Consider the following 26,824-nt stretch of genomic DNA (forward strand, 5'->3'; position numbering starts at 1 on the left):
GAGGTAGGGGGAGAAAAGTGCTGTATTTTTAAAAATTAAGATAGTAAAAGAAACAAGAAGCAAAAGGTAAAAAGACGGGAGGGGAAAAAGGTGATGAGAAAGGTAAATAGGGAGAGCTAGTCAAGCAAAACCAAGCAATCTGGGTGTTGGTTGAGGGCGCATTTAGTCATAACAACAGTGCCAAAATAAAACGCATTGCAGCAACTATAGCAAGATAATTCAAGAACTGATGTTGAAAATGTCTGCCAGTTCTTGCATTTATTAACTCATGTCAGAGGCTCCCGTAGTGAAGGAGTGGGGCAGGAGGCCCGCGGAAGGTGCTTCCTGCTCGCTCAGTGAAAAGCTGCAGCTAAATTTCTAATTCAAGACACAACAACAAAAGGTCCATACTTTGCAAGTTAACCAAAAGAAAATTAAAAACAGAAGTTATGGTCCAAGCAGCCAGGGACTTTGGGACACAGCTGGAGTGTGACGGGGCTGCGGCAGCACCTCGGTCCTGAGCACATGCAGCCCCAGAAAGACTGACACTTGCCCTCTGGCTACTACCGCTGAGGCCGCTGGACCTTCCACCCCCTCTACCTCCAAAATGATTAAAAAAAAAAAAAAGAAAGAAAAAAAAAAGGAAGTAACACTTTTTAACTAAGACACTGACGTTTGTAATTAATTAAATATAATTAAATATAAAGAACTCGTCTAAGCAATTACTATACTGGGGCGCCTGGGTGGCTCAGTCAGTTGAGCGTCTGACTCTTGGTTTCGGCTCAGGTCACGATCTCAGGGTCGTGAGATCGAGCTCTCCGTTGGGCTCTGCGCTCGGCACAGTCTCTGCTGGAGCTCTCCCTCTGGACCTCACACCACTTACGTTCTCTCTCTACATAAATAAAAATCTTTAAAAGAAAAAAAGCACTTGCTATACTGAATCTTTTCCCATTTTGTTGACAGACTGATCTTTACTCTCTCAAAATACCTTAGAGTTTCAAAACAAAAAATGAGGGGCGCCTGGGTGGTTCAGTGGGTTAAGCCTCTGCCTTCGGCTCAGGTCATGATCTCAGGGTCCTGGGATCGAGCCCCACATTAGGCTCTCTGCTCAGCGGGAAGTCTGCTTCCCTTCCTCTCTGTCTGCCTGCCTTTCTGCCTACTTGTGATCTCTCTCTCTGTGTCAAATTAAAAAAAAAAAATTAAAAAGAAAAAAAAATGAAAAACGTAGGGTAGATGAAAACCAGAAATGTAGGCTTTTGTTACTTTTACTTTTTAAACGACACTTGGCATTGAGACGAACATCTAATATTCTTTTTTTTTTTTGAGAGAAAGAGAGAGAGCACATGAGTGGGTGGGGGCAGCAGGAGAGAGAGAGAAGCAGATGCCGTGATGCACATGGAGCCTGACGCAGGGCTCAATCTCACGACCCTGAGATCATGATCTGAGCCCAAGTCAAGCTGGACATTTAACCGACTGAGCCACCCAAGCACCCCCCACATCAAATATTCTTAAGAAAATAATGTTTTTTAAGAAAAACACTAAGAGGGCTGCCTGGGTGGCTCAGCTGGTCAAGCGGCTGCCTTCAGCTCACCGAGTTCCGCATCGGGTTTCTTGCTCGGCAGGGAGCCTGCTTTGCCCTCCGCCTGTGGCTCCCCCGGCTTGTGCGCGCACTCTCTCTCTGACAAATAAATAAAAATCTTAAAAAATAATTAAAAAAAGAAAAAAGAAGAACACTAAGAAATTACTGAAAGGGGTCATACGCAGAAACCAATTATCTGAGATGGGTTTTAAAAGGTATGAAATGGAGATACATAATAACGTTGACATGGAAAGATAATTAGTAGCTCATAAAAACTTTCCCAAGACTGTGAGAGAGCCTCAGGATCTAGGAGGTTCTCATGGAGCAGTGTTTTTAAAACACGACTTACTCTCTACCTACCTGAACATGTAAAAAGGCATGCCGGTTCTAGCAAACCAGGCCACCTTCTCCCCAGGAAGAAAGCAGTCTACACTACTTGCCTACATACGAGTATTCTCTCTGCCGAAGTAACTGACTTCCAACTAAGCTCTCAGCTGGGTACTTAGCCACTTCCCAAAAGCCCACATAATGCAAAAAAGGCAACAGAAAGAAAAGGAACATTAGAAAAACACACCAGTTGGTAATTTCAACAAGAAAGTACGTACTGAGTTCTTATTCCACATTTTGATGATGCGCGAGTCTGCAGACAAAATCAAATCTAGCGAATCCTGGAAATGAACTGACTTAATGGGCAGCCCATACTGGTGATCCTTAACCAGCAATGGCTTATCCGATCGAAGGTCATATAATAAAACCTAAAGAAAGAAAACAAATTATTTCTTTTTAAGCAAATTAAATATTTTACCTTAAAAAGCAACTTTGAAAACTTAGAGTAATGGCTACCATTTGTTTTACTGCCTCTTTACGAGCATAATGAACACCTCACTCAGGGCACAGAGATTCTAAAGTCTGACAGCAAAACACTCCAGAAGAATCTCTTAAATTACCCTTAGAGTACACGGTTTTATGAGCTTAACCGGAGAATAATTTTTTAGGCTAAGACTGAGAACGACTGAGTTATACTAAAAAAGGAACAAAACAAAAAATGTGTGAGAGTTGGTGTCATGTGTGAACTAAAACATATATACTGAGGATCTATGAGCACCAGGCAGTGTCACAGCGACCAGCAGAACAAGCAGAGAAGGTAATGAAGATAATCGGGCAGATCTGAGTGGACAGTGGCGGCAAAGCTATGACCACTGGGTGGGGGTTTCTCCTGAGCCCTGTCACTAGGAGCAAGTGGCTGGAGAAGCCAGATCTCGGTCCCTGGGGACAGAGTGTCTGCACACCATGATGACAGAAGCAGTAACTCCACCGGAAGCAGGCTCTCAGACTGTTCTAGAGGAGAACAAACTTACAAGTGGGGGGACTCTGCCTTGAAGGAAAGAAGGGAAGAAAGAAAAGATGAAAGTCACCCTCTGTAGCTACCCAATCCATCCTTGTCAGACCAGCGTTGCTAAGGTACATTACTACAGGGCATGTGGTCAATGGTGCTCAGTTTAAAAAAAAAAAAAAAGGTTCTTAGGACAAATAAATTTTGGAAATAGTTTTAAATACATTTCTTGTCTAGAGGAATTCTCAGAGCCCTCAATATATATTTAAATGTACTGTGATCCTGCAAGAGTAGAAATCTGGAGAACTCCAGGGGTGCCTGGGTGGCTCAGTGGGTTAAGCCTCTGCCTTCAGCTTGGGTCATGATCTCAGGGTCCTGGGATCGAGCCCCGCATTGGACTCTCTGCTTAGTAGGGAGCCTGATTCCCCCTCTCTCTGCCTGCCTCTCTGCCTGCTTGTGATCTCTGTCAAATAAATAAATAAAATCTTAAAAAAAAAAAAGAGAGATCTGGCAGAATTCCAAACTTAGCTGACCACTGAATTCTGTTCTACACATTCTGGAAAATGTTGTACTAAACCACAGTCAAGAGAATGTCTGAGCTGTAATACCCCCAGCTCAAGAACCTCTCAGACCAACCCGGAAGGCCAGAGTTGGAATTTCTCAAGGTACTAAAAGATTACAGCCTCTGGAGTACCCCTCCACTCTAGCCAAAACAATAATGCCTCATTTTCTGTTCACTGGCCATTTCCCACAATATATACATGCCTCTGAGATACTAACTTAAGTGTGACATCCCCAGCTTAAACATACTCACCTGCCCTGTGGATGTTCCAACTGCCATGGTCAAGGCACCATTAAATTTCAAAGCAGAGATTGTTGGTAAACTGTTTATCCTGAAAGGCAAAATATTCATGTCCCATGTACATACGGCCAAACCTTCTAAGTAACAAATTCATTATTAATCTTCAACTATAGTAGGGAAAATCATGTATCTAGCCTTATGTTTAAAAGGTTATTGTAGGGGCACCTGGGTGGCTGATTTGGTTAAGCATCTGCCTTCGGCTCATGGCATGAGGCATGACCTGGGACTGACCCCTACATCGGGCTCCCTGCTCAGTGGGTTTAAGGGGTGCCTGGGTGGCTCAGTGGGTTAAAGTCCCTGCTCATTGGGGAGCCTGTTTCTCCCTCTGCCTGCCGCTCCCCGTTTGTGTGTGTGTGCTCTCTCTCTAATAAATAAAATCTTTAAAAAAAATTAAAGGCAATCATATTCAAACTTTCTTAACCAAAATAAAAAGTAAGCTTTACATGTAAATGTAATCTGCTTTTCAAAATCTGTAGGTTATCTTCTTTAAAACTGTAAGAAATACTCTCAAAGGATCTACAAAAAAAGTTTATAAAACTATAAAACCAATTGAAAAGGATCAGTATGACACAATCTTTCATTTTGATTAAGCTGGGATAAGGCATTTACAAAAATACCCCCTCTTTTGCTTAAGAGGAAATAAGTTGATATTCAGGCAGGTTATACTCATGTCCATTTTTAAAGCTGCCTCCGTCAAGCTAAAATCAGAAAGACTAATCCTCAGATGGGGACTGGAACCTGAGAAAGTACGGAGACGGTATGACAAATGGTTACAGACACAAATCTGGAACATGCTTCTCACTTAGCAACTGAGAAAAGGATCAGCACCATGAGAAATGATCTGCGGTGGGAAGGGTGCCAGACGAGTCAGAAGAGGACAGCAGCCCTGACTACGGTCCCTACTATCTCCGTGTCCTCGGGACCAGGCCCCCCAGTCCAGGCCGTGAACTGTCAGCAGCCTCAAGGTTCTCAGGCCCCCCTCAAGCCTCAAGCCATAACCGTGCTGATGCCCCAGTTTGGAACCTGGAGGCCTCCCACACCCATCCTTTTAGTCATTTACTCTTCAAAACAAACTCTGGGAGCATATGTCAGTGCAGCGGGATGTTAGTTTTCTTTACTCACTCAAACTTTTTTGATTCTTAACAAAACTCTGTCATTTTTTTCAGGTAGGTCCTAAGTTTATCCCTCAGGATTTCAGTTTTTGTTGTTATAAGAGAGAACTGTTTTCCACCGTATCTTTCTAAATGGGTTTTGCTGATAAACCTCAAAACCACTGATTTTATCCATTTATTTCATCACCAACTTATTTAACTCTTATTAGTTCTTATGATCTTCCAGTGGATTCTGAGTTTTTCAGACAGACAATTGTTAGCGTCTACAAATAAAGACAGTCTGTCCCCCAACCGATAATCACACATGCTTCTTTCTCTTTATTATATTGGCTCCACCTTCCAGAACGCCTCCTTTGTCAGATAACAAAGGTGACAGCTTACAGTGCCTGCACAGAAAATAATGAAGCTAAGCAGACAAAAATTAGCAAATAAATCACCCGAAATGGAAACAACAAGTAAAACTAGCTGTACCATTTTGGTACACATCCAGATTTTATCCCCACAACTCGATAGTGTGTTCACTACTTTTCTTAGGAAAATGTGGTAAAGATCTATAGGCAACCGCGTGATTTGCTTTTCCACTTAATGGTGTATTTGGAACATCTTCCCCTAGTAATAAATGTACTTTTGCAACATAATTCTTAAAAGCTTATGTATGCCATTGGTTGGTATCTTCCCCGTCTGTAAAATAAGTACAGTTAGAGTGCGTGCATCCAAGGCTGCCGTGAGTATGAAGTCAGTAAAGGTAAAGAACTAAGGGCACCAGCTGGCAAACAGAAAGCACTATTTGTTAGCTATGACTTTTACCAAGCTGTATTTAATCAACATGCTTGGGCTATTTCTGACTTTTCAGTATTATCGGAACAGGATGGACACCTTAGGCAACAGAGGGCGGGAGAACATGTGCTCTGTACAGTCAAGGAGACCCTCACACCAATGTCACCTTTTCTGCCAAGCACTTTAGCAGTGGGTACAGAAGCGATTTCACCCCAAAATCTAGGTTTTCAATATGTCCCCTCAGGAAATAGTCATGGAACTAACTACAAGTGGACGCACAACATGAAAATCTGTAAACAGCCTTCCCAAACCAAGAGTGGTCTAGTTACTTGAATTACACCAGCCCGTGTGTGTGCTGAGGCCATTTTTACTTTCTTGCATGTATTTTTGAAACTGCTTAGTAGTATCTTTTTATACTAAGTATAAGTCAGCTTCACAAAATGAAATTATTTTTTAAAACAAACAAAATAGGGCAGGGCGCCTGGGTGTCTGTGAATCAATATTCTATTGTAAAGGAAAAAAAAAAAAAAAAACAGAATAAATACTCCCGTATTTCTAAAGACCACAGTAAAGATTATCTTTTCACATCCCTTCCTTAAATTTCCTACAGTGTTGCATCTATTATAGACATTAAATTTACTGTAAAAATAACCATAAGACATAATACAAAGAACTCCTGCTGGCCTGTCTTCTCAAATGACTTTTCTAAGAAGAAACTGCTAAGGACAGACTGTAGTGGAACCCAAGTCTCTCTATTTAAATTCAAAAACCAGTTAACGTTTACAAGTAAGAGAAAATTAACTTTTCTGCTTCCTAGGGAGTGGGAAGATAGCTTCCACTTACTGATTTCCTAGTTTCTAAAAACAAGCAGACTTCTCTGATTTGGTTCCCTGCATACCAAGGTAATAAAATGTTGAGAAGAATTTTCTAATGGCTTCTTCTATTGACAAAGATAGAGCTTCACAATAATTCAGTAATCTGAACATTAGTGCTTTGAGATTTTCTGTATGTATATTATATTTCACAATAAAAATGTCTAATTCTAAGAACAAAATGAATGTAGAATGAGTAAAATTTTCCACATACTCCATACGATGAGTAATGAAGTTCGTTGGTATCACTTTAGTAAAGCTCAATAATAGAGAAAAAAATCTCCTACACTCCCTTTATTTTTTTTTTTATTTAATTTTACTTACACTCAATTAACATTATTAGTTTCAGAGGTAGAGGTCAGTGATTCATCAGTTGCATGTAACACTCAGTGCTCATTATATCATGTGCCCTCCTTAATGCTCGTCCCCCAGTTACCCCATCTCCTACCCCCTACACTCCCGTTAAACATCATAATTAAAGGATGAAAAAAATTAACTTACTCTTGACTTATCATATAGGGAAAAATGTATACATGAGGAAAAAAGTCCTTTCAATTCAGCGATTCTTAACTTTTCTCTATGTCAAGGATGCTTTACATAAGCTGATTTTTTCCAAAGAAAGAACTACATAAATTCTTTTCTCCCCCAGAAAAAATGCAAATCACATAAAAATCAGCAATAACTTAGAGGGATCACACTTTCTCTGCAGTCCACCCGTCACACAGCCCGCTCCCACGTGATACAACTACAAGTACGTGTCCGGCCGACTGAAATGAGCAAACGCCAGTGAAGTCACGTTACTACACAGATCAAGAGCCCGGGGAAAGGATGTTTCTGAACTGGTTACAGCAAACAATCCCTTGTCAAGAATCTGACCAAGAGGGATGCCTGGGTGGCTCAGTCGGTTAAGCTGCTGCTTTTGGCGCAGGTCATGATCCCAGGACCCTGGGATCAAGTCCCGCATGGGGCTCCTTGCTCAGCAGGGAGCCTGCTTCTCCCTCTCCCTCTGTCTGCCTCTCTGCCTACTTGTGCGCACACTCTCTGACAAATAAGTAACTAAAATCTTAAAGAAAAAAAAAAGAGTCTGACCAAGAGAGTGTATGTAAGGCTGCTGCATGTGTATTAATATGAGCACAAAAATGTCTGAAAACCTAGGTACCAACCAGTCAACAGTAACCACTCTGGTGAGTGAAGGACAGGAGGTCTGTATTTCTTCCCTAACTCAGGCATGCAGAGGTCTTCATCCCCCGAGTGTATTAATTCTTGGATTGTTTTAAATCCAGGAAGTGGCAAACAGGAACAAGAAGATAACAGAAGCACTTGCCTTCCTCCACCGCAGAATTCAAAGTACATCTCTTTGCTTGTTAACTGGAGTGGTTCTAGCACTAGATGCTACAGAACTGGAACTACAAATTCCTGCAGGGTACCTGTTTTAATAAAATTCCACAGCAACCCTACAGCACCTTAGAGACGAATTCTGCCTGGCTTTCCCACTGGGTGGCCTTTCCCCAAAAAGGATTTTTACATAAATCACCAAACTACAACCTCAGATACAAGTCTGAGGGGTTTCATCCTTTAGCAATTGATTTTTAACCCACTATTGATACGTGTTTCAGTCACAGCAGATGCGTACATAAAGGGCACGTTAATTCCCACTTACTCTGAATCTGCCGTGACGCTACTTAATGCACAGTCCAGCAGGCCAACTCTCCCGCGAGTGCGCGGGTCCCAGCACTCCACACGACCCTAAACAAACAGAACGTGGTGATTTTATATAATAGCTGCTGCTAGAAAATTTTCAGACAAATACCTTAGTAACACGGATTATCTCACGGGCGATAAGAATTTAAATTTTTACCTTATACCTTTTTAAATTCTGTCAAATGTTTTACTATAAGGTGAATTTGTTTTTAAAAGGAAAAAACCACAGGTTAGGAAAAACAGCCCAAAATGCAATGCCTGATCCTTGATTGGACTTTGGTTTGGATGGTGGGGAGGAGTGGGAGGAGCTATGAAAGACATTTGCGGGGTGCCTCAGTGGCTCAGTCGTTAAGTGGCTGCCTTCGGCTCGTCATGATCCCAAGGTCCTGGGGTCGAGCCCTGCATAGGGCTCCCTGCTTCGCGGGAAGCCTGCTTCTCCCTCTCCTACTCCCCCTGCTTGTGTTCCCTCTCTCCCTGGGTTTCTCTCTGTCAAATAAATAAATAAATCTAAAAAAAAAAAAAATGTTTTTTTTTAAAAGAAAGACATTTTGGTAGAACTGAGAATATTTAAATATTACTATAAGAACGTTAAGTATTTAATATATAACATTACTGTATCAGTGTTAAATTTCTTCAGGATGATAAGAGTATTATTATTTTATACAAGAAAGTCCTTGTTTTTAAGAAAATGTTTTTAAGAAAAACACTCAGAAGTATTGAGGGCTAAAATGTCATGTTTGCAATTGATTTTCAAATGGTGCAAAAAACATTTTCTACATACACATACACATTTTTTTTTTAAAGATTCTATTTATTTGACAGAGAGAGAGATCACAAGTAGAGAAAGAGAGAGAGAGAGGAGGAGGCAGGCTCCCTGCCTAGCAGAGAGCCCGATGTGGGACTTGATCCCAGAACCCTGAGATTAGGACCTGAGCTGAAGGCAGAAGCTTAACCCACTGAGCCACCCAGGCAGCCCCTACACATATGCATTTTTATAGAAAAAGAAAGCAAATGTGCAAAATGTATATAAATGATGAGTGAACTGTGTTTTCAATTTTTCGGAAAGTGAAATTTATAACTTTTCAGAATTAAAAAAAAAAAACAAAAAACTGATGGGCTCCTGGGTAGCTCAGTCGGTCAAGCGGCTGCCTTCGGCTCTGGTCATGATCCCAGGGGCCCAGGATCCAGCCCCGCATCAGGCTCCCTGCTCAGTGGGGAGCCTGCTTCTCCCTCTCCCTCCGCCTGCCCTCTGCCTGCTTGTGCTCGCTCTCTCTCTCTCTGTCAAATAAATAAATAAAAATTTTAATAAATAAACTAATTAAATAAAAATAAAAAGCTGGTAGAAAATAAAGCAAAAAAAGAAAAAAAAAAACAAAAAAAGAACTGCATGCAAAAGAGCAAGGGAGAGACTGGCATAACCCATTTAAGAAAAATACTCTGCAATCATTAAAAAGAATGACTTAGGGACGCCTGGGTGGCTCAGTTGGTTAAGCAGCTGCCTTCGGCTCAGGTCATGATCCCAGCGTCCTGGGATCGAGTCCCACATCGGGCTCCTTGCTCTGCAGGGAGCCTGCTTCTCCCTCTGCCTCTGCCTGCCATTCTGTCTGCCTGTGCTCGCTCTCTCTCTCTCTCTCTCTCTCTCATAAATAAATAAAATCTTTAAAAAAAAAAAAAAAAAAAAAAAGAATGACTTAGACATACACGTACTAGACATATGCCCACAACCTGCTAGGTAAAACGCAGTTTGTATAAAAAAAAAAAAAAAGTATGATCCCACTGTCTATTTAAAAAAAAAAAATTTGTGCCAACATAGAAAACCCCGACAGGACACAGAACAAATTATTAGCAGCGTTCAGGAAATGTAAAGAAACAGGACTAGGACAGGACAAGAGGGGACTACACTTCTCACTTTTACTCTTCTGTATCACTCAACTTATGATAAAAAAAATATACACAAAGATTTTTAAAAAAAATTGTTTACTGTATTAACCACCTTAAAAGTAAGACCTCAAATATACTTAGAAGGCTTAACCTCATCTATCGTTTAATATTATTACAAATGTGTCTGTCATAAAGATAAATAAAAGAAATCTTAGAAATCCAGGAGCAAGTAATTCCAAATGGTCTGGTCTTCATGTCTTTCCAAAACGAGTTAACAGACTTTATGGACATAAAAAAAGAAAAGTCACATTTCAAAAACAAAAAATAGGTATGCAGATAAATTCCAGAGTAAATAAAAATAGTCTTTTTTATAACCACAGTGATTTTCTGTGACTGCAAGTTGAATATTTCTATTGCTAAAGCCTGCACTCTTTTATACTTCAAAAAGCACAAAATGTAAGCCCTTACTGTTTGATTTTGACAATAATAATGAGCACTATTATAAGAACTGTCACAGACAAAATCAAAATCCAACACAGATTATGAAAATTATTGTAGAAGTGAATGTTTAAAGTCTGGTCTGACTATATCTATCAAATATCAAGCTCCCAGTAATCCAGGAATTTTAGGAACCCCAGCCTTTATGCAAGAAGGGTCTAATCTCCCCTCAGGGCTGGCCTTCAGACAGCCTGCTCGGCTACAGGGCAGCTCTGACAGAGCATGCGTCTGTAAGGGTTGACTGCTCCAGAAGGACTCTACTTCAAAACTACTTTTCCAGGGACGCCTGGGTGGCTCAGTTGGTTAAGCGGCTGCCTTCGGCTCAGGTCATGATCCCAGCATCCTGGGATCGAGTCCCACATCGGGCTCCTTGCTCGGCGGGGAGCCTGCTTCTCCCTCTGCCTCCGCCTGCCTCTCTGTCTGCCTGTGCTCGCTCTCTCTCTCTCCCTCTCTCTCTGACAAATAAATAAATAAATAAAATCTTTAAAAAAAAAAAACAACTACTTTTCCAGGGAACTGTTTTTTTTTTTTTTTTAAGATTTTATTTATTTATTTGACAGACAGAGATCACAAGCAGGCAGAGAGGCAGGCAGAGAGAGAGAGAGAGGGAAGCAGGCTCCCTGCTGAGCAGAGAGCCCGACGCGGGGCTCGATCCCAGGACCCCGGGATCATGACCCGAGCCGAAGGCAGCGGCTTAACCCACTGAGCCACCCAGGCGCCCCTCCAGGGAACTGTTTTATATATTTTTTTAATTTTAAAAAACATTTTACCTATTCATTTGAGAGAGCGCACACAAGCAGGGGGAGAGAGAGAGGGAGAGGGAGAAGCAGACACCCCGCTGAGCCAGCCAGGAGCCTGGTGTGAGGCTTGATCCCAGGACCTGGACATCATAACCTGAGCCAAAGGCAGATGCCCAACCATCTGAGCCACCCAGGCACCCAAGGAAACTGTTTGTCAAGAAACATTACTGTTTGTAATGTCAACAAAAGAACTTACCAAGAAAATGCTTCATTGGACCAATTTAGGCACAACAGTATTATAATACATTCAAGAGCTTTATATATTCTCATTAAACCAATTTTGTGTCTCATTTCAAATCCTAACCTCTTAACAAAAATAATTTGAGTAGAGACCTAAATTTCATTCCTCTGGGATTGGTTTAATAAACTACAGTACATTCACACAATGGAATCCTATTCATCAGTTTTAAAAAATTAGTTTAGCATTATAAGTAATTATAAGTAGCAATGTATAAAGATGCATATTATATACCATCATGTTAAAAAAAAGCAAATGAAAAGTATAATTTTACTTTCATCTAACACTTTAAAAAAGGAGATGACTAACACATATGCATATTTGCATATACCAAAAAAAAATTACAGAGTTAAAACTCCTGGCTGCAGGATTTGGTGACTGGAAGGCACAAGAGAACACTTTTTCAGTAATACATTTCTAACTTTTTTTTTTTACTATGAGTACTTATTGTAATTAAAAAACCGCAAATCTAGGATAATTCTCCACAAGTATGAAGAACAGGGATTCAAAGCACTGCAGTTTAGGGACACCTGGGGGCTCAGTCATTAGGCGTCTGCCTTTGGCTAAGGCCATGATCCCAGAGTTCTGGGATCGAGCCCCGCATCGGGCTCCCAGCTCAGCGGGCAGCCTGCTTCTCCCTCTCCCACTCTCCCTGCTTATGCTCCCTCTCTCACTGTGTCTCTCTCTGTCAAATAAATGAATAAAATCTTTGGGGAAAAAAAAAAAGTCCTGCAGTTTAAAAGGGAACCGTTCTGTATTTCTCGAATCCTGCTATACAGGACATCAATCATGATCCCTGTGCCCTTGTCCGTGTGGCTCTCACCAGCACCTCTGTAAGCTGGCAGGCTGTCATTACCTCCATGTCACCGATGAGGAAACCAAGCCTCAGGGACAGTAATTCAGTTGTAAAGCTGGTAAGTATCAGAGAGCTGGGACTGCGTGACATAGGGCCTCCTGTTAGGAACAGGACTGACTGTCGTGCTGCCACTGCTCCCTGGAGGCCGGCGACGCTCATGTAGCTCCTGATGATCAATGTCAAAGATGATCCGTTTCAAAGCGTACCAGGCCAGTGGCACCACGGGGCAGTCTGCAGCAACAAAAGGGCTCTGTCCGCGTGTGCAGCATTACCAGCGTTCCCACAAAAAGTCAACCAGTGGCTTTTTGCTTCTTTAGCTCTCTGCTCTTACGAACAAGCAACTCTGTCTTTACCAATATTCTCAAATGTAAAATAAGTAAGTTAAAAAATAAAGGCAACGTTTGCTTACCTCTATTGTTCCTGTGGCAAACAAGCCATGTACTAAGTTGATGTCACACACGTTATTCTCCCTGAAACAGTAAGGCAGTAAGGGAGAAAGTATTATTATCTACCTTAGGCAGGAGGGACACTCGGTGAACTTTCTAAATGAACAGTCAACCCAATCCCACGGAGAAAGCAGACAGGCAGGTTCTTCCCTACTCCTCCGCGTATGAAAAGCACCAGAAATGAAAGAATCCCCAGACTGACACTCAACCTGCCAGGGGATGACACAGGAAAGGCATTCCTTCTGAAATACTATCCTACCAGCCTGAGAATAAAGGTTTATTCTACTTTCTCCATAAATCTTGTCCCACGGCAGAAAGAACACAAGCTCTAAGCCAGTCCTGAGAGCGGACAAGCGTGAGCTGGGGGTACTCGTCCGAGCTTTGCCTTCTCTTCCTGTCAAATGGACACTTCCAACTCTTTCGGTTGTTATGAGGAGGAAACAAAAAACAACAAAATGTTCAGCATGGCATCTAGAGCTTATGAGACAATAAATAAGAGCTAATACAGACAGGAACGGATGCAGCAAAAGGGCAGATAACTCTTTATTCCCCAACAATACATCATGAAGCCCCTCTAGTCTTTGTAAAGAAAATAAGAGCATTTCAAGGACATGTGAGAAAAAATTACTGAGAGTTTATCTGGTCTCTATCACTACACGTTCTTCCAACCTTTAAAAACCCGTTCAAAGCAATAAGGCAAATCCAACGAGCTCCTTATACACTTAAGATGAGAAGTAACTTAGCTTTCACCCCTTAAATGTCTGCCAGCAAAAATATAAAAAGTAAAATTTAAAAAGTAATACTCCAAGTTAATCCAAATGAAAATTTAAAGAACAAAACAAAAAATAATAAAAACTTTCTAGTGAGTTATAAAATTTCTGAGTATATGTTAAAAAAATAAATTTTTAAAGAAATCACCAGGTCTTTCAGTGAATTTTACGTTTAAGAAAAAACTTAATGATACTCTTTTGAACTAAATTTCCCCAAGCTCGGTTTAAATGCAACCTCCATCTAATAACCTGAGCGTCAGGCTCCATCTCCTGGCCAAGAGAGATACAGCAGCGTTCCCACAATAAACACTCACGCAGCATCCGTCTGTAGAGGGTTCAAGTACCGGCCTTGTTCCAAGTTTAGTCTATAAACTTCAGAGCTACAAAGTAATGAATAAAGTTAGAAATCTGGTAAACTGCAATGAACTTCACTTCAACTAAGTGTAACTTTTAGAAATATATACATGTATCACTTGTTTCCAGGGCGTGATTGTTCTTTGTAAAACTTAACACCAAAATGTATTTTCAATCTAAAAAATAATCACCTTATGAGTCTGTTCATGTATAGAAGTGATTTAAACCAAGGAAATATTATGAAGTTACTAGGCAGAATATTATTTACAAATAACACGGAGAATACGAGATCCAAAATGGATCTAAATGTATATAGAAGAAAAGACTAGGACGAAATACAACAAAATACCATAAGGATTTCCTCTGGGTGGCATAACAGTGGGTGTTTTTTCTAATACTTTTTAGTATTTTCCCAATTTTCTAAAATTAATATGTATTATTTCTATCATCACATAGAAGGTAGCTTTTAAAAATGAAAAGTTTTCAAATGTCACGCAATGGGGCTAAGGAAACACCTTCACCCCCAATATGACCCCACAAGGTACCCTTGCTGTGCTAGATTTTGAGTTCCATGCTAATGAAAGTCAAGGATGCAATTCCTCAATGAGCAGTTAGTTACTCTGGAACTATATCATACCCTTCGAGCAACCGAAAGGTAGGGATCACGTCTTATTCCTCTTTTAATCCCTCTCCTCGCTTTCAACAGACGCTGTCTGGGGGGTGGAAAAGAGAAAACAAACGATCAGACCCAATACCTTGCGCCAACAAAGTACAAATCACAGGAAGGATAGTGGTAGGAGAAATCTCTCCCGAACTTGGGTATTCTGGTTTTGTAGTAAAAACCGGATTGTGAGTGAAACTCGATGTATCTATCATTATGCAAGAAAACAATCTGGAAATGAAACAAGAACATGAGTTGGCTGAGGTTTCTAGGAAAAGCATTTACTTCATCAACACTAGAACGGACAGAGCAAGAACACGCTGATCTCTCCCGGCCTCTTTCTCTCTGTGAACACACACGTAAGCACACACAGCTCTCTATTGTGACTAAGACTCAACCCTCTCACCTGCTTTCTTAACGCCTTCCTGAACCCAAAAGAGTCCTTCTTGCCTTCGAACAGAGACTTAAAGCAAATGCCCTACGTTCATCTGGCACCAGCACTTGACAACGTGGAGCTCTGCTCAGCAACCACAAGTAATTTCCTATTTTACTTAAGAACATGTTTTAATAATCTCACAATTATCATTCAAGGTTTGATAAACCCCCTGTACCAATTTAACATTAAAGTATTTCAAAAATAGCTTAAAAATCTGCAAATGGTATTTAACAGCAAATTTATCAGTATCTAGAGAAAATACCTTGTAAAATTATATGTCCCCCAACATACGATTAATGACCACCATAGGCAAAAGAATAAACTATAATCCATTGTTTCCAGAACTGAGACAATATATAAAGCCATGTCAGCTCAGAAAATCCAATTTTCCTTCAAGGTGACATCACTAAAAAATAAAGTAATTTACTAACAATTTTGTAACTACTGAAAATGACATGAGTTGAAAGATGGACTAATGGCACCAAAAAAAGAAAAGAAAAAATATGTATAGCTCTGTTTCAAACTGTTTCAGAACCATTCCACGACTACTTGCAGAGTTAAGAAAACTAATCATACAATAATGCTATTTTACTTTTCACATATGAAAGCAACATGGCAAATAACACTAATTTAAACAAAATAATTAAAAATCCCGAATCTATAATCTAATATGGTATAAAAAAGATGGCTGCCACCAATTCTTGACAATATAGATAAGGTTTTATACAGGATACAGAAAACTTATTTTGATATTAGACTGACCAAAGTCTATCACTATTGTTTTAAAAGATACTCTGAAAAAAAAAATTTTTTTTTTAATTTAAAAAAATTAAAGAGAAAATAAAAGATACTCTGTGTATCATACGTGTGTCAAACTAAAAATATATTAATAGAAGATGATGGGTTTTGTTTTATTATGCAGCCATTTTCAATGTAACAATGGGAACATCATAAAAATACTTATCATGACTTCCTAAGGATGGCCAGTACCAACCAACACTATCAAGCATACCTTTGAATAATCATCAGACAGAGTTTCAAAGGTGACAACTGAAAAACAAGAAATAGTAAGAAAAATTACAATTATTAACCCATGTTCTTCTAACAATGCAAACCTGATGCAAAGATTCAGCTCCACACAAAAATTACATACAAATACGGAGTTTTTTCCCTTTCTTGTCCTTCCGTGAGACAAGAATAAAGTTGCCATATTAAACTGGCCACAAAACACCCAATGGAAGATTAAAAGCTTTTTAATTTCCCAACACAGATCAAACAGATTTTTTGCAGAACCAGAACTGAAGCAAATTAAATAGATAAACTCACAAAACATAATGACTTCTAAACTCTCCGTTTTTCTGAGAAGCTCAAAATAAAACAGACATTAAAGAACATTCAAAACTTTTTTTAATTACTTATTTTAAAAAGACAATAGTAGCTTTTAACTCATTCATCATACATCTGCTACACATAAGAGTAAAACAGTTGTAGCAGCATGTGGAATTTGACTTCTTTGTAAAAAGGGAAGGGTAAAACCAGCTGAAGAAGATTTAGCCCATTAACTGCTTTTCTCTCAACCCCAAACACCAGGCATCTGACGGAAAGACCTCCATCTCCCTGACCTTCCCCGGGGTAGCAGGCCTTCCCCGCAGAGTGGGCGGAGCCTATGAATGCTGGTGGGACGCACCTGTAACCCTATCACATCAGATGGGGAAGGGGAGATCTAGAATCACATCTTTAAAATCAGGGTTTTCTCAAATGAGAGATTCAAACCAGGAGGAGGACCCAATGAGTAGGTGCTGGCTCACAGACGAAGACCAGGTGACAACGAGTGCGGGCAGCCTCCGGAAGCTAAGAGTGGCCCCAGGCTGACAGCTGGCAAGAAACAGGAACCCTGGTCCCACAAGCACAACAAACTGCATTCTGCCAACACCCGGAAAGCTTCGAAGCAGATTCTTGCCCAAAGCCCCGGAATAAAAGCCGGAGGGTCGGCCCTGAGCACAGAACACAGCAGGATGAACTTCACCTACAGAGCCGTCGGCTAATAAATGCATGTTCTGAACTGCCACATTCATGGTAATTAATTACACAGCAAAGAGAATTTATACACGACACATTCCCATTTTAAAAAAGCAGAAAAGTAGCCATACATTAAAGCTACTTTCACGATTTCAAATTTCATCTCTTACTTACCTTCTGAATCTAAACACCTTTCGAACTTCAAGGATAACTGGTAGGTGTCATAACATCGAACCCGAGGTTTATATGTTCCTATATTTAAAAAAAAAAATTAATGTGATATAAAACCTAAAGGACATTTCTTCATTGTCAATATCCTGAAGATATATTAAGTATACTTTTTGTTCAGAGGTAAAGAGGATTCATTATAACCACATGAAAGAAGTAGAATTTAAAAGCAGCCCTCCTTGGGGGCCAAGAAGAAAACCAGCAAAGGATACAAATAAGCCAGTCACAGAAAATGAAATACAAAAAAGGAATAAACTTCACAAATAATCTAACAAAGTAGATTAAAACAATGAAAACAGTTATTGTTCATTAGAATGGCAAAGATTAAGACAGATGCATAGATGTGTAGATGTGGGGGGGGCGGCTATAAAAAGGAGGACTCTCACACACTTGGTGATTAGTATAAATTGTTACAACTTCTCTGAAGGACAGTCCAGCAATATCTGTAAAATATGTGATGTTTATACAGCCTGAATCTGTACTCCGACTTAAACAAATTTATCCTAGAGAAAGACACTCACAAGTGTACCAAAGACGCAAGGAGTGTTCACTGCAGCAGTTCACAAACGGCCAAAACTGAAAGCAAGTAAGATGTCCGCGGACACGGAAATGATGAAAAAGATGATGGCAAACCATCACGTAGCTCATAAAGAGGATGAAGACCCATACTGATGGGGAAAGCCCCCAAAACATACTACCAAGTAAAAGAGTACAGAGAGGTGGGTGAGTGCTGCAGAGCGGTGCCTACAGCCGCAGGTTTACAAACCAAACACTGGTCATGTAGGCACTGTGTACAGAAAAGGTGGGAAGAACAAGCACATTGACTGCTTTTCTCTGGGAAGGGCAAGTTTAGGGCCTTTCACATTTTATCTTAGGCATTTCTGTAATGTTTGCATTCTTTACAAGTGTATCATGTTTGCAATCAAGAAAAGAAAAAGACTGTTTTTTGTTTTTAAGATTTTACTTATTTACTGACAGAGAGAGAGAAAGAGACAGGGCACAAGCAGAGGGAGAGGGAGAAGCAGACACCTCGCTGAGAGGGAGCCCGCTACAGGATTCAATCCCAGAACCATGGGATCATGACCTGAGCTGAAGGCAGACAGTCAACGAGTGAGCCACCCAGGCGCCCACAAAAAGACTGTTGTGTTGTTTTTTTTTTAAAGATTTTATTTATTTATTTGACAGAGAGAGAGAGAGAGAGAGAGATCACAAGTAGGCAGAGAAGCAGGTGGCGGGGGGGTGGAAGCAGGCTCCCTCCTGAGCAGAGAGCCCAATGCAGGGCTGGATCCCAGGACCATGAGATCATGACCTGAGCCCAAGGCCGGGGCTTAACCCACTGAGCACCCCAGTGCCCCAAAAGACTCGTTTTTAAAAGCAGTGCATATATTTTTTTAAAGTAATGAGACCTCATTTAAAAATAGTATTAAGGGGCGCCTGGGTAACTCAGTGGGTTAAAGCCTCTGCCATCGGCTCTGGTCATGGTCCTGGGATCAAGCGGGGAACCTGCTTCTCCCTCTCTCTCCTGCTTGTGCTCTATCTCTAGCTATCTCTCTCTCTCAAATAAATAAAGTCTTGGAAAAAAACAACAACTATATACAGCATATGTAGTTCTTATATATGAACTGTGGGCTAAAAATGTGGATAGTGTTAGCACTAGGACAACTATTAACATAAAACAAAAGAGACTGGCATGTTGATGGATAAAGTTGTCAAATAAGAAAGTGTTTGGAAAAGGGATAAAGATGGATAATGTTAATCCAGCAAAATGAAAAAAAAAAAGTATGTGGACAATACACGGGATAGATGCACCAAAATCCCAGCCAAACCGCACACTGGGTAATGCTCTTCAAAAAGTTCCCTATATTTCACGGCTTTTTGGAACTGATAAATCTTCTAATATAAAATCTTAGTGACATAAAAAATATTCGTCCATTATACCATTATACAGAAAATTATGTTAAAAGTGACCCTTTCAGGAACTCATTCCTTGCTGATAGGAATATAAAATGATCTGACCACTTTGGAAAATGTCTGGCAGCTTCCTAGGAAACTAAAGAGACACCTACCTTACAACCCAGCAATGTCCTCAAAATAAGCCTGTGTAAGATTGTTCGTTGTGCTTTATCAGTAATAGCCAAAAAATGAAAACAGTCCAGGTGTCTATCATATGAAGAATGGATAAATAAACTCCAGTATATTCTTACACGAAAATACTACTTGGTAATAAAAAACAAAACGATACAAAAAAAACCTACTGACACACCTAACAACATGTATGAATCTTTTTTTTTCTTTTTAAAGATTTTATGTATTTATTTGGCAGAGATCGTAAGTAGGCAGAGAGGCAGGCAGAGAAGGGGAAGCAGGCTCCCCACTGAGCAGAGAGCCCGATGCGGCGCTCAATCCTAGGACCCTGAGATCATGACCTGAGCCGAAGGCAGACACTTTAACCCGCTGAGCCACCTAGGCGCCCCCAACATGCATGAATCTTAAAGTCCTAAGAAAAGAAGGCTCACAGAAAAAAAGTCCATAGTGTATGACTACATTTACATAAAGTTCCAAAACAGGCTAAACTTGTCACCGGTACAAAAAAAAACACTCAGCAATGGTTGCCTGTGCATCGGTGAGAGCAGGACTGACTGTGAGGAACATGAAAGATGTTTCTGGATGAAAGGAATGTTCTGGATCTTGACTGGGGTTTGGCCTACACAGGTGTATACATCTGTCAATACTCCTTCAAAAGAGCTGTGCATTTCACTATATGTAAATTTACCTAAAAGAAAAACCACAAATAAAAGTAAACTCTAGATAATGGTATACACACCGAGATACTTAAGGGAAAAGTACAGTGGTATCTGCTACCTGCTCTGAGATGTATCAAAAAATAGGACAGACTGATGACTGGTTGGAGATGGACAGATAAGACCAAGCAAAAGACTACTGAGAATCTAGGTGGGGGGCAAAGGGATGTTCACTGCACAATTTCTTCAGTATTTCTGTATGTTTGAACTTTTTTATAGTAAAATGTTAAGGTAATTTTAAAAAGCAACTTCTCCCATCCTAGCACTTCCTGCTATGAAACGCATGGACATCATTAACCAAAAAGATGCTTACCAGTTGCTAAGATATACTGTCCATCTTTTGACACCTTAATAGTGGTGCAAACAGTAGGCATTTCAAAATCCTGAATAAGTTCAATTCTCCTGCGGACATCTACAAAGAGAGGAAATAAGTAATGGATTTAACTACCAAGTGCTTATTTTATTTCCTAAAAAGACAAAGCACACAGAGCAGTCACTGCAAACACATCAACAATGTCCCTGTGCTTCCAAGCCTTGGGAAAGCACATCCCTACAGACCCACCCATCACACAGGGGGGTTTTCTTAGCGCATACATTATTTTTATACATTAGTATTTCATTTTTACTTTTTACTTTTTACTTTTTATAAAGAAAAAAGTATAAGTACTATCACTACTTGAAAAAAAAGTGTTTGCAATGGTGTATCAAACACCAAGTTTCAAGACCTGGATGAGGGGGAAAAGAACAAACATTACAGCACTATCACGGCTCAATCACGGCTAAGACAAAAATCTTACCATTTTTTTCCTCCTAAATAATAAAAGCTTAAAATCTAAAGTTTATATAAGAAACTGGTACCAAGCTGACTTTTGCCTCTGCTGGCACCGCAGCTCTGAGCCAAGAGGACCCAGGCTAGAGTAAGATTTAGAGCAATTTCTCTGGATCAAAACTGACTCTCACAAAACCTGGTTCGCTTCTGTAAGAACGTGTGCATTCCCGCTGGCTGCAACGATCATTTATGACTCTATGGCACATTACTGCCTGGTTCATTATATTAAACCCAAAAATAAGATTCAAACACAGTAGGAATGGCCTACTCGATATGGAAGACACAGGATCATTTTGAGACAGGTCAAGAGAAAGAGTGGAGGAACAGTTTTTTCCTCTAAGTGATCCAGATCTGTTTTCCTACACACTAGGATGCTGGAGTGGACAGGGGACTCAGAAGAAATCTGAATCAGCGAACATTACTAAGGCAGCACTTCTGGTTTTCCTTGATTCAAAGTTCTCTCATCTAACTTCGGTACTATCTATACGAAGCCTTTTCTTCCAAGATGCTTGCCTTGGGCTATTTCTCTCACACCCAGAAGAAACCTCTCCAACATCTTCGTCTTTGATTTTTAGGAATGAATTTAAATAACATATAAGGAAAGATAAATCATCTTTCACATATGGCAAGCTGTGATGGAGAAAATTCAGTGAAAATTTGTTTAAGAAAAACTGATCAATGCCTTAAACTTATGCAAAAGCAAAGTAACAATTTGGTGTGACACCCAAAACCTCACTGTTAATGTGAGATGAATCGTTTAGGTGGTAAAGGTTGCCTCTAAGGTGACTGGCCTATTTTGCAGGATACCTGGGAGCCATGATCTGCCTGCCCCCTTTAAAAAAAAAAAATAAAAAAATAAAAGACTGATCTTACATTTTTTCCCAGCTGACATTAAAAAAAAAAAAATCAGTATCTTCTGCAGTGATATTTTAGTAAAAAGATTTTGATACAAAAGAGAACAAAGCAGTTATGGCACGGCCAGGAGAGACCGTCCTCCTCGCGTCTCCTGCATTCCTGTACATCTTGCTAGGTAAGGCAAGACTACAACGCCCTGGCCATGCCTTCACCCGAACTATCTGCCAGCGTTATCTGCGCAGCCGAGAACCTTGACGGCTAAGGTAACATGTCTCCTCTGGGCAAACGGAAGGCTTGCTACCTGCTTGCTACAAAAGCAGTGGACTTTCTCAAGCGTGGTGGTCCTTAGCCGCAACGCAAGCCCCCGAGTGCCCAGCAGCCCCGGGGGCCCTGCTGAGTGCCCCTGGGGGACTCAGTGCGAGGGGACCTGACAGTAATCTGCTGACACTCATAACCATCTGCTGTGCCTCACCTCCGACCCAGGAGAGCATGTCTTCTGCTATTAGCCATGAAATAGGAACAGGCTAACTTTTTGGATTCCAAGTATGTAGAATTAAACCCCACATTCACCAGGAACACATCAAACACAACAGAAGGTTTCTTGGGAAGGAAAAGGGCAAAAAGTATATTTTCCAGCGTATTAACTGCACTGTTTTGTAAACCTCCACTTAAATATAACAACAAATGTGTGAAAGCACTGTAATATGGATCATGAACGTAGCCAAAGAGGGAAGAAATAATACTTACCAACATCTTTCTTCTGTAGTGCTCTCTTCTTCCTGTCAGAAAGCCACTTAAAGAAAATGAAGAGACTTCAGTTCAAATCATATTTACTTTCTCTGCTTACAAAAACGCTCACACTAAAAAATCAAAACCTTATAGGACATATTAACATAGGAAGTGAAAATATTTTGTAATCCAATCCTGTTAACATATCCTCTGGATTTTTTTTGACTCTTGCCCTTAGAAATCAGAATAAATGTAGCTCTTCATTGTCTGCCCCTGAAATATTTGGAGTCAGTGATTAGATTCTTCCTTTTCAGAATTCAGGCTAGATAATTCCTCATCTACCAGTTATATTTATACATTAGACAATAAGTTTTAGAATTGCTAAGTTTTACACAAAAGAAAACGAATTCATCCAGAAGGCACTAATCCTCAAATGTTATGGGTTACAATTAATGTATGGAATAACTTTCTTTACTCAAGGGAAATATTACTAAGTAAAACATTAAAAGGAGAAATTTTGTAAACTTATTTTTTTAGAAAGAACAAAACTAGATCATTAACCAGATAGCTGATACTTGATAATGCAGAAATGACACTTTTAAGTCATACTCACTGACAGCAAATTTTCTTCTGAAATCAATGTAGCTCAGCGTAGCAGGCAGCGTAATTCCAAAACCCAAGTCTCTCAGGTGGCCTAGCTACCTCATGCCCACTCCTCCTCTCCCCAGCTACAGTCCTTTGCACACAGCAGCCCAGGTTAAAGCCCGACAATGGCTTCCAGAAGCACTAACAATAATACCCTAACCTCCTACCTGAGCCTTCAGGGCCCCTCTCTCCAGCCTTACCTGCCCGCACTCTCTCCCCTGAGGATATAGTCACACCTGTGCCTCTTCTGTTTCTCCAACATGCCAAGTGCACACCTACCTGGAAACACGTATACCTTCTGTTCTCTCAGCACTGAAAACTCTACCCCAACTTCACATGATGGGCTCCTTTCCATTATCCAAGCTTCTGCTCCTACCACCTCTTGCAGAAAGGCCTTCCCTGAAGGCTTTATCCAAAACACTCTCTCTCTAAACACCTTGGCCCCAATGTTCACTTCTCGTCACACCTCACTCAAAGCACTTATTATCTGAAGTGTCTTCTTGTCTGTTCACTCATCCTTTTTCCCAACAAGGAACCTGATCTGATGTGTTCACCATACAACCCAGTCTCAGAACAGGGCTGCCGGCACACAGTCACTTCTCAACAAATGCGCAGACTGGACAAAATGAGAACGATGACGCTGTGTGAAGAATAACTGGTAGATGAGGAAGTATCTAGCCTGAATTCTGAAAAGGAAGAATCCCATCACGGACTCCAAATATTTCAGGGGCAGACAACGAAGAGCTACATTTATTCTGATTTCTAAGGGCAAGAGTCAAACCAACAGCAGCATGCTATAAAACGCCAAGTTTTAAAACCACTATCCAACCAGTAATCTAAAAATGGAAATAAGCTCCTGCTGAAAGTTTCCTCTTACTGGAAGAGCTTGGACAGAGTCTTGACCAAGACTTACAAGAAATTAAAAACCAAACCAAGGCTGCGCTTGGATAAACCGTCCTTCACATCACTGGAACTGTTACGTATTTTAAATATGAGAAGACTGTAAAGGGATCACTATTTTCCCAGCCCCTTCCAACTCTGAGGTCCGAAGACTGGATGAAGTCAAGGTAAGGTCAGAAAGGTTCAGAAATATTCTGCCCTGTACACCATAAACTCGGCAGATGCGTTTTCTTGCTCACTGCTCTATCTCCAGAGCTTGGCATACAGTAGGCATCCAACAAACAGCTGATGAACGGGGGAGAAATGTCTGTAACCCATCTGTCCAAGCTTTCCTCCTGTGTGCAGTAGCTGGGAACATCCCTAGAAGCCCCAAAAGACGAGTCCTCTGTTCTAGGGAACGTGACAAAAGTTGCAGCGAAGCTCATCTACCCCCGTCACCCTCCGCCTCGTTTCTAGCGCGGGAACAGCAGTGTCCTCGTCCACCACCACCGACCAGCTTCCACTGGGCACCGTCACTAGCCTCCGGGGCCTCCCCGAGCCAGGGGCCGGCCAGGACGAGGCTGACACAGCAGCCAGGGCCGAGGAGAGGGCTGCTACCTTGCCAGGAAGGGGACCCCGAAGTGCCTCACCTCGGGCAGAGACTTGCCGCAGCTGAGACTGTAAATCTTCACCTCGTTGAGGCTGGACACCTGCATGGCTGCGCAGAGCAGCGGCGACACGCGTTCCTCCCCGGGTCCCTCTCCCCGCGCCACACGCGAGAATCAGAAACTCAGCGTGTCCCCCGCGCTACTGGGCGGCGTGCGGCGCCGGCGCCGGCTGATGACGTCGCCCTCGCGCGCCGGAATCGCGTCAGTTTCCGGAAGAGGGAAGTAGAAAGGCTGGGAGGAAAACGCATGAGTCCAGGGAACGCCGGCAGAGAAGGCGGCCACGAATCAGAGTGGAGTTGTATTATTTTCTCTCCGGTGTTTCAGTAAGAATACATCACTGATGAATGCACTTTAAAGCTAGTGTATTAAAAATGTTACTTTCGGGGCACCTGGGTGGCTCAGTGGGTTAAAGCCTCTGCCTTCCGCTCAGGTCTAGGATCCCAGGGTGCTGGGATCAAGCCCCGCATCGGGCTCTCTGCTCAGCGGGGAGCCTGCTTCCCTTCCTCTCTCTCTGCCTGCCTCTCTGCCTGATTGTGATCTCTGTCAAATAAAACCTTAAAAAAAAAAAAAAGTTACTTTCGTCTGGATTTGTTTGACATTCCTCCACTAAAAAAGGAAAGAAAAGAAAAAGCATACTAAGGAAAGTGGTAAAAAGAGTGGAGATCAAGGACGAAGTTCTTTTGCCGCTGATGTCTTTTGAGACGGGTGTGGGACAGAAACGACAGATGCAGCCCCTCACTACATCGTTTTCAGAAAGTCCTCAGACTCTGCTGATTGTCCAGTTACATAGAGAACAGCCTTTACTGTTACCCAGACGTGAGGACTGGAGAATTTTCGGCTTAGAAGAAAAGTTAAGGGGAAAGTGTAGGTCAACAGCGCTCAAACGGGTCCCTTTGAAATTGTAAAATAGTACCACGTCCCTTACATGTAACTGAGGTGGGTCATTTTGAGCACAGGCTATATTAGTTTATGGCAGGGTGAGGACTTCTGGGCTTAGCAATTTTCTTTTTGTTGTAAGCGTCCTCAGAGTTCCAGTCCAGATACTACCTTCTTTGAGGAAGCATGCAGGACTGTCATCCTCCTTGGGGAGGCAGTGTGCCGCAGTAGAAAAGTCATGGGCTTCCTAGCAATAATAAAATGGACTTTTTATGACTTTTAAGCAAGTCATAAAAATAGAAAACTTTTTCCAAAATATGCAGGATGATTTCCAAGAAACCTTAAATAATATTATACAAATAATGCTGCTTTTATTATTTCCACAAATGCATTGTAAAAGCCCTTTGACTGTAAAACAACAGTATCTTGTCACTAAGTACTCTGTGTTAGATAGATATATAGACCTAATTTTTTTTAAGATTTTATGTATTTATTTGAGAGAGAAAGAACACCAGCAAGGGAGTGGCAGAGGGACAAGCAGATTCCTGGCTGAGTAGAGAGCCTGAGGCAGAGTTCCATCCCAGGACCCTGACATCAGGAATTGAGCCAAAGTCAGTCTTTTAGCCGACTGAGCCACGCAGGCAGCTCTATCCTACTAATTTTGATAATTAAGGGCCCTAGGCCATTTCACTCTACTTTATTCAATCCTATTTCCCACCGACCCCTAAATTTGCCTTCTCTTTTGTTAGTGTTGGTTTCGTTATGGTGGTTTCGAATCTTTGCTCATACTAATCTGGATTCTGGAATGCCCTCCCTTTCTCCTTTTATCCAAATTCTACCAACTTTTCAAAACTTACCTTTTGAGTATCTTGTTCATTCTCCGATGCTTTCACTGTACTGTATAAGTACCTTTATAGCAATTATATCTTTTTAGTAGATTTTTGTTAGCAACAGATATGGTAATTGAACATGCCCTACTAGGATAATAATAATGAACTTGGATATAACGCTGTCCTGAAAGCCTAGGCTTGGAGGTCTCCTTTAGGTGCTCTGGTTTCCTTAAATCACCACAACCTCTCAAGGTCATTTTTCAATGTCATCAAAAAAATGTCATTTTTCAAGAGCCCATAAACTTGGGAC

The 26,824-nt window shown here is 41.1% G+C and overlaps 1 protein-coding gene and 1 non-coding gene across 2 annotated transcripts in view; one reads left to right on the forward strand and one right to left on the reverse strand.

Moving 5' to 3' along the window:
* NOL10 (nucleolar protein 10) overlaps positions 1–24,930 on the reverse strand; it is an 86,012-nt gene extending 61,082 nt beyond the window's left edge. Inside the window, exons 1-11 of the mRNA XM_032866843.1 lie at positions 24,791–24,930; positions 22,635–22,680; positions 20,517–20,615; positions 17,349–17,426; positions 16,168–16,205; positions 14,814–14,950; positions 14,019–14,084; positions 12,898–12,958; positions 8,175–8,260; positions 3,706–3,784; positions 2,164–2,313 (exon numbers count right to left, since the gene is read on the reverse strand). Coding sequence (XP_032722734.1) covers positions 2,164–2,313; positions 3,706–3,784; positions 8,175–8,260; positions 12,898–12,958; positions 14,019–14,084; positions 14,814–14,950; positions 16,168–16,205; positions 17,349–17,426; positions 20,517–20,615; positions 22,635–22,680; positions 24,791–24,856 — 906 coding nt within the window. The 5' untranslated portion in view covers positions 24,857–24,930. The remainder of the gene's footprint in view (positions 1–2,163; positions 2,314–3,705; positions 3,785–8,174; positions 8,261–12,897; positions 12,959–14,018; positions 14,085–14,813; positions 14,951–16,167; positions 16,206–17,348; positions 17,427–20,516; positions 20,616–22,634; positions 22,681–24,790) is intronic.
* LOC116873298 lies at positions 21,711–21,860 on the forward strand. The gene has a single exon (XR_004383773.1). It is a non-coding gene; the product is annotated as a U12 minor spliceosomal RNA (small nuclear RNA).
* Positions 24,931–26,824: the final 1,894 nt, after the last annotated feature.

Source organism: Lontra canadensis, unplaced genomic scaffold, assembly GCF_010015895.1.
Source record: "Lontra canadensis isolate GAN:19392208 unplaced genomic scaffold, GSC_riverotter_1.0 scaffold32, whole genome shotgun sequence".
In the NCBI taxonomy this organism is placed as follows: domain Eukaryota; kingdom Metazoa; phylum Chordata; class Mammalia; order Carnivora; family Mustelidae; genus Lontra; species Lontra canadensis.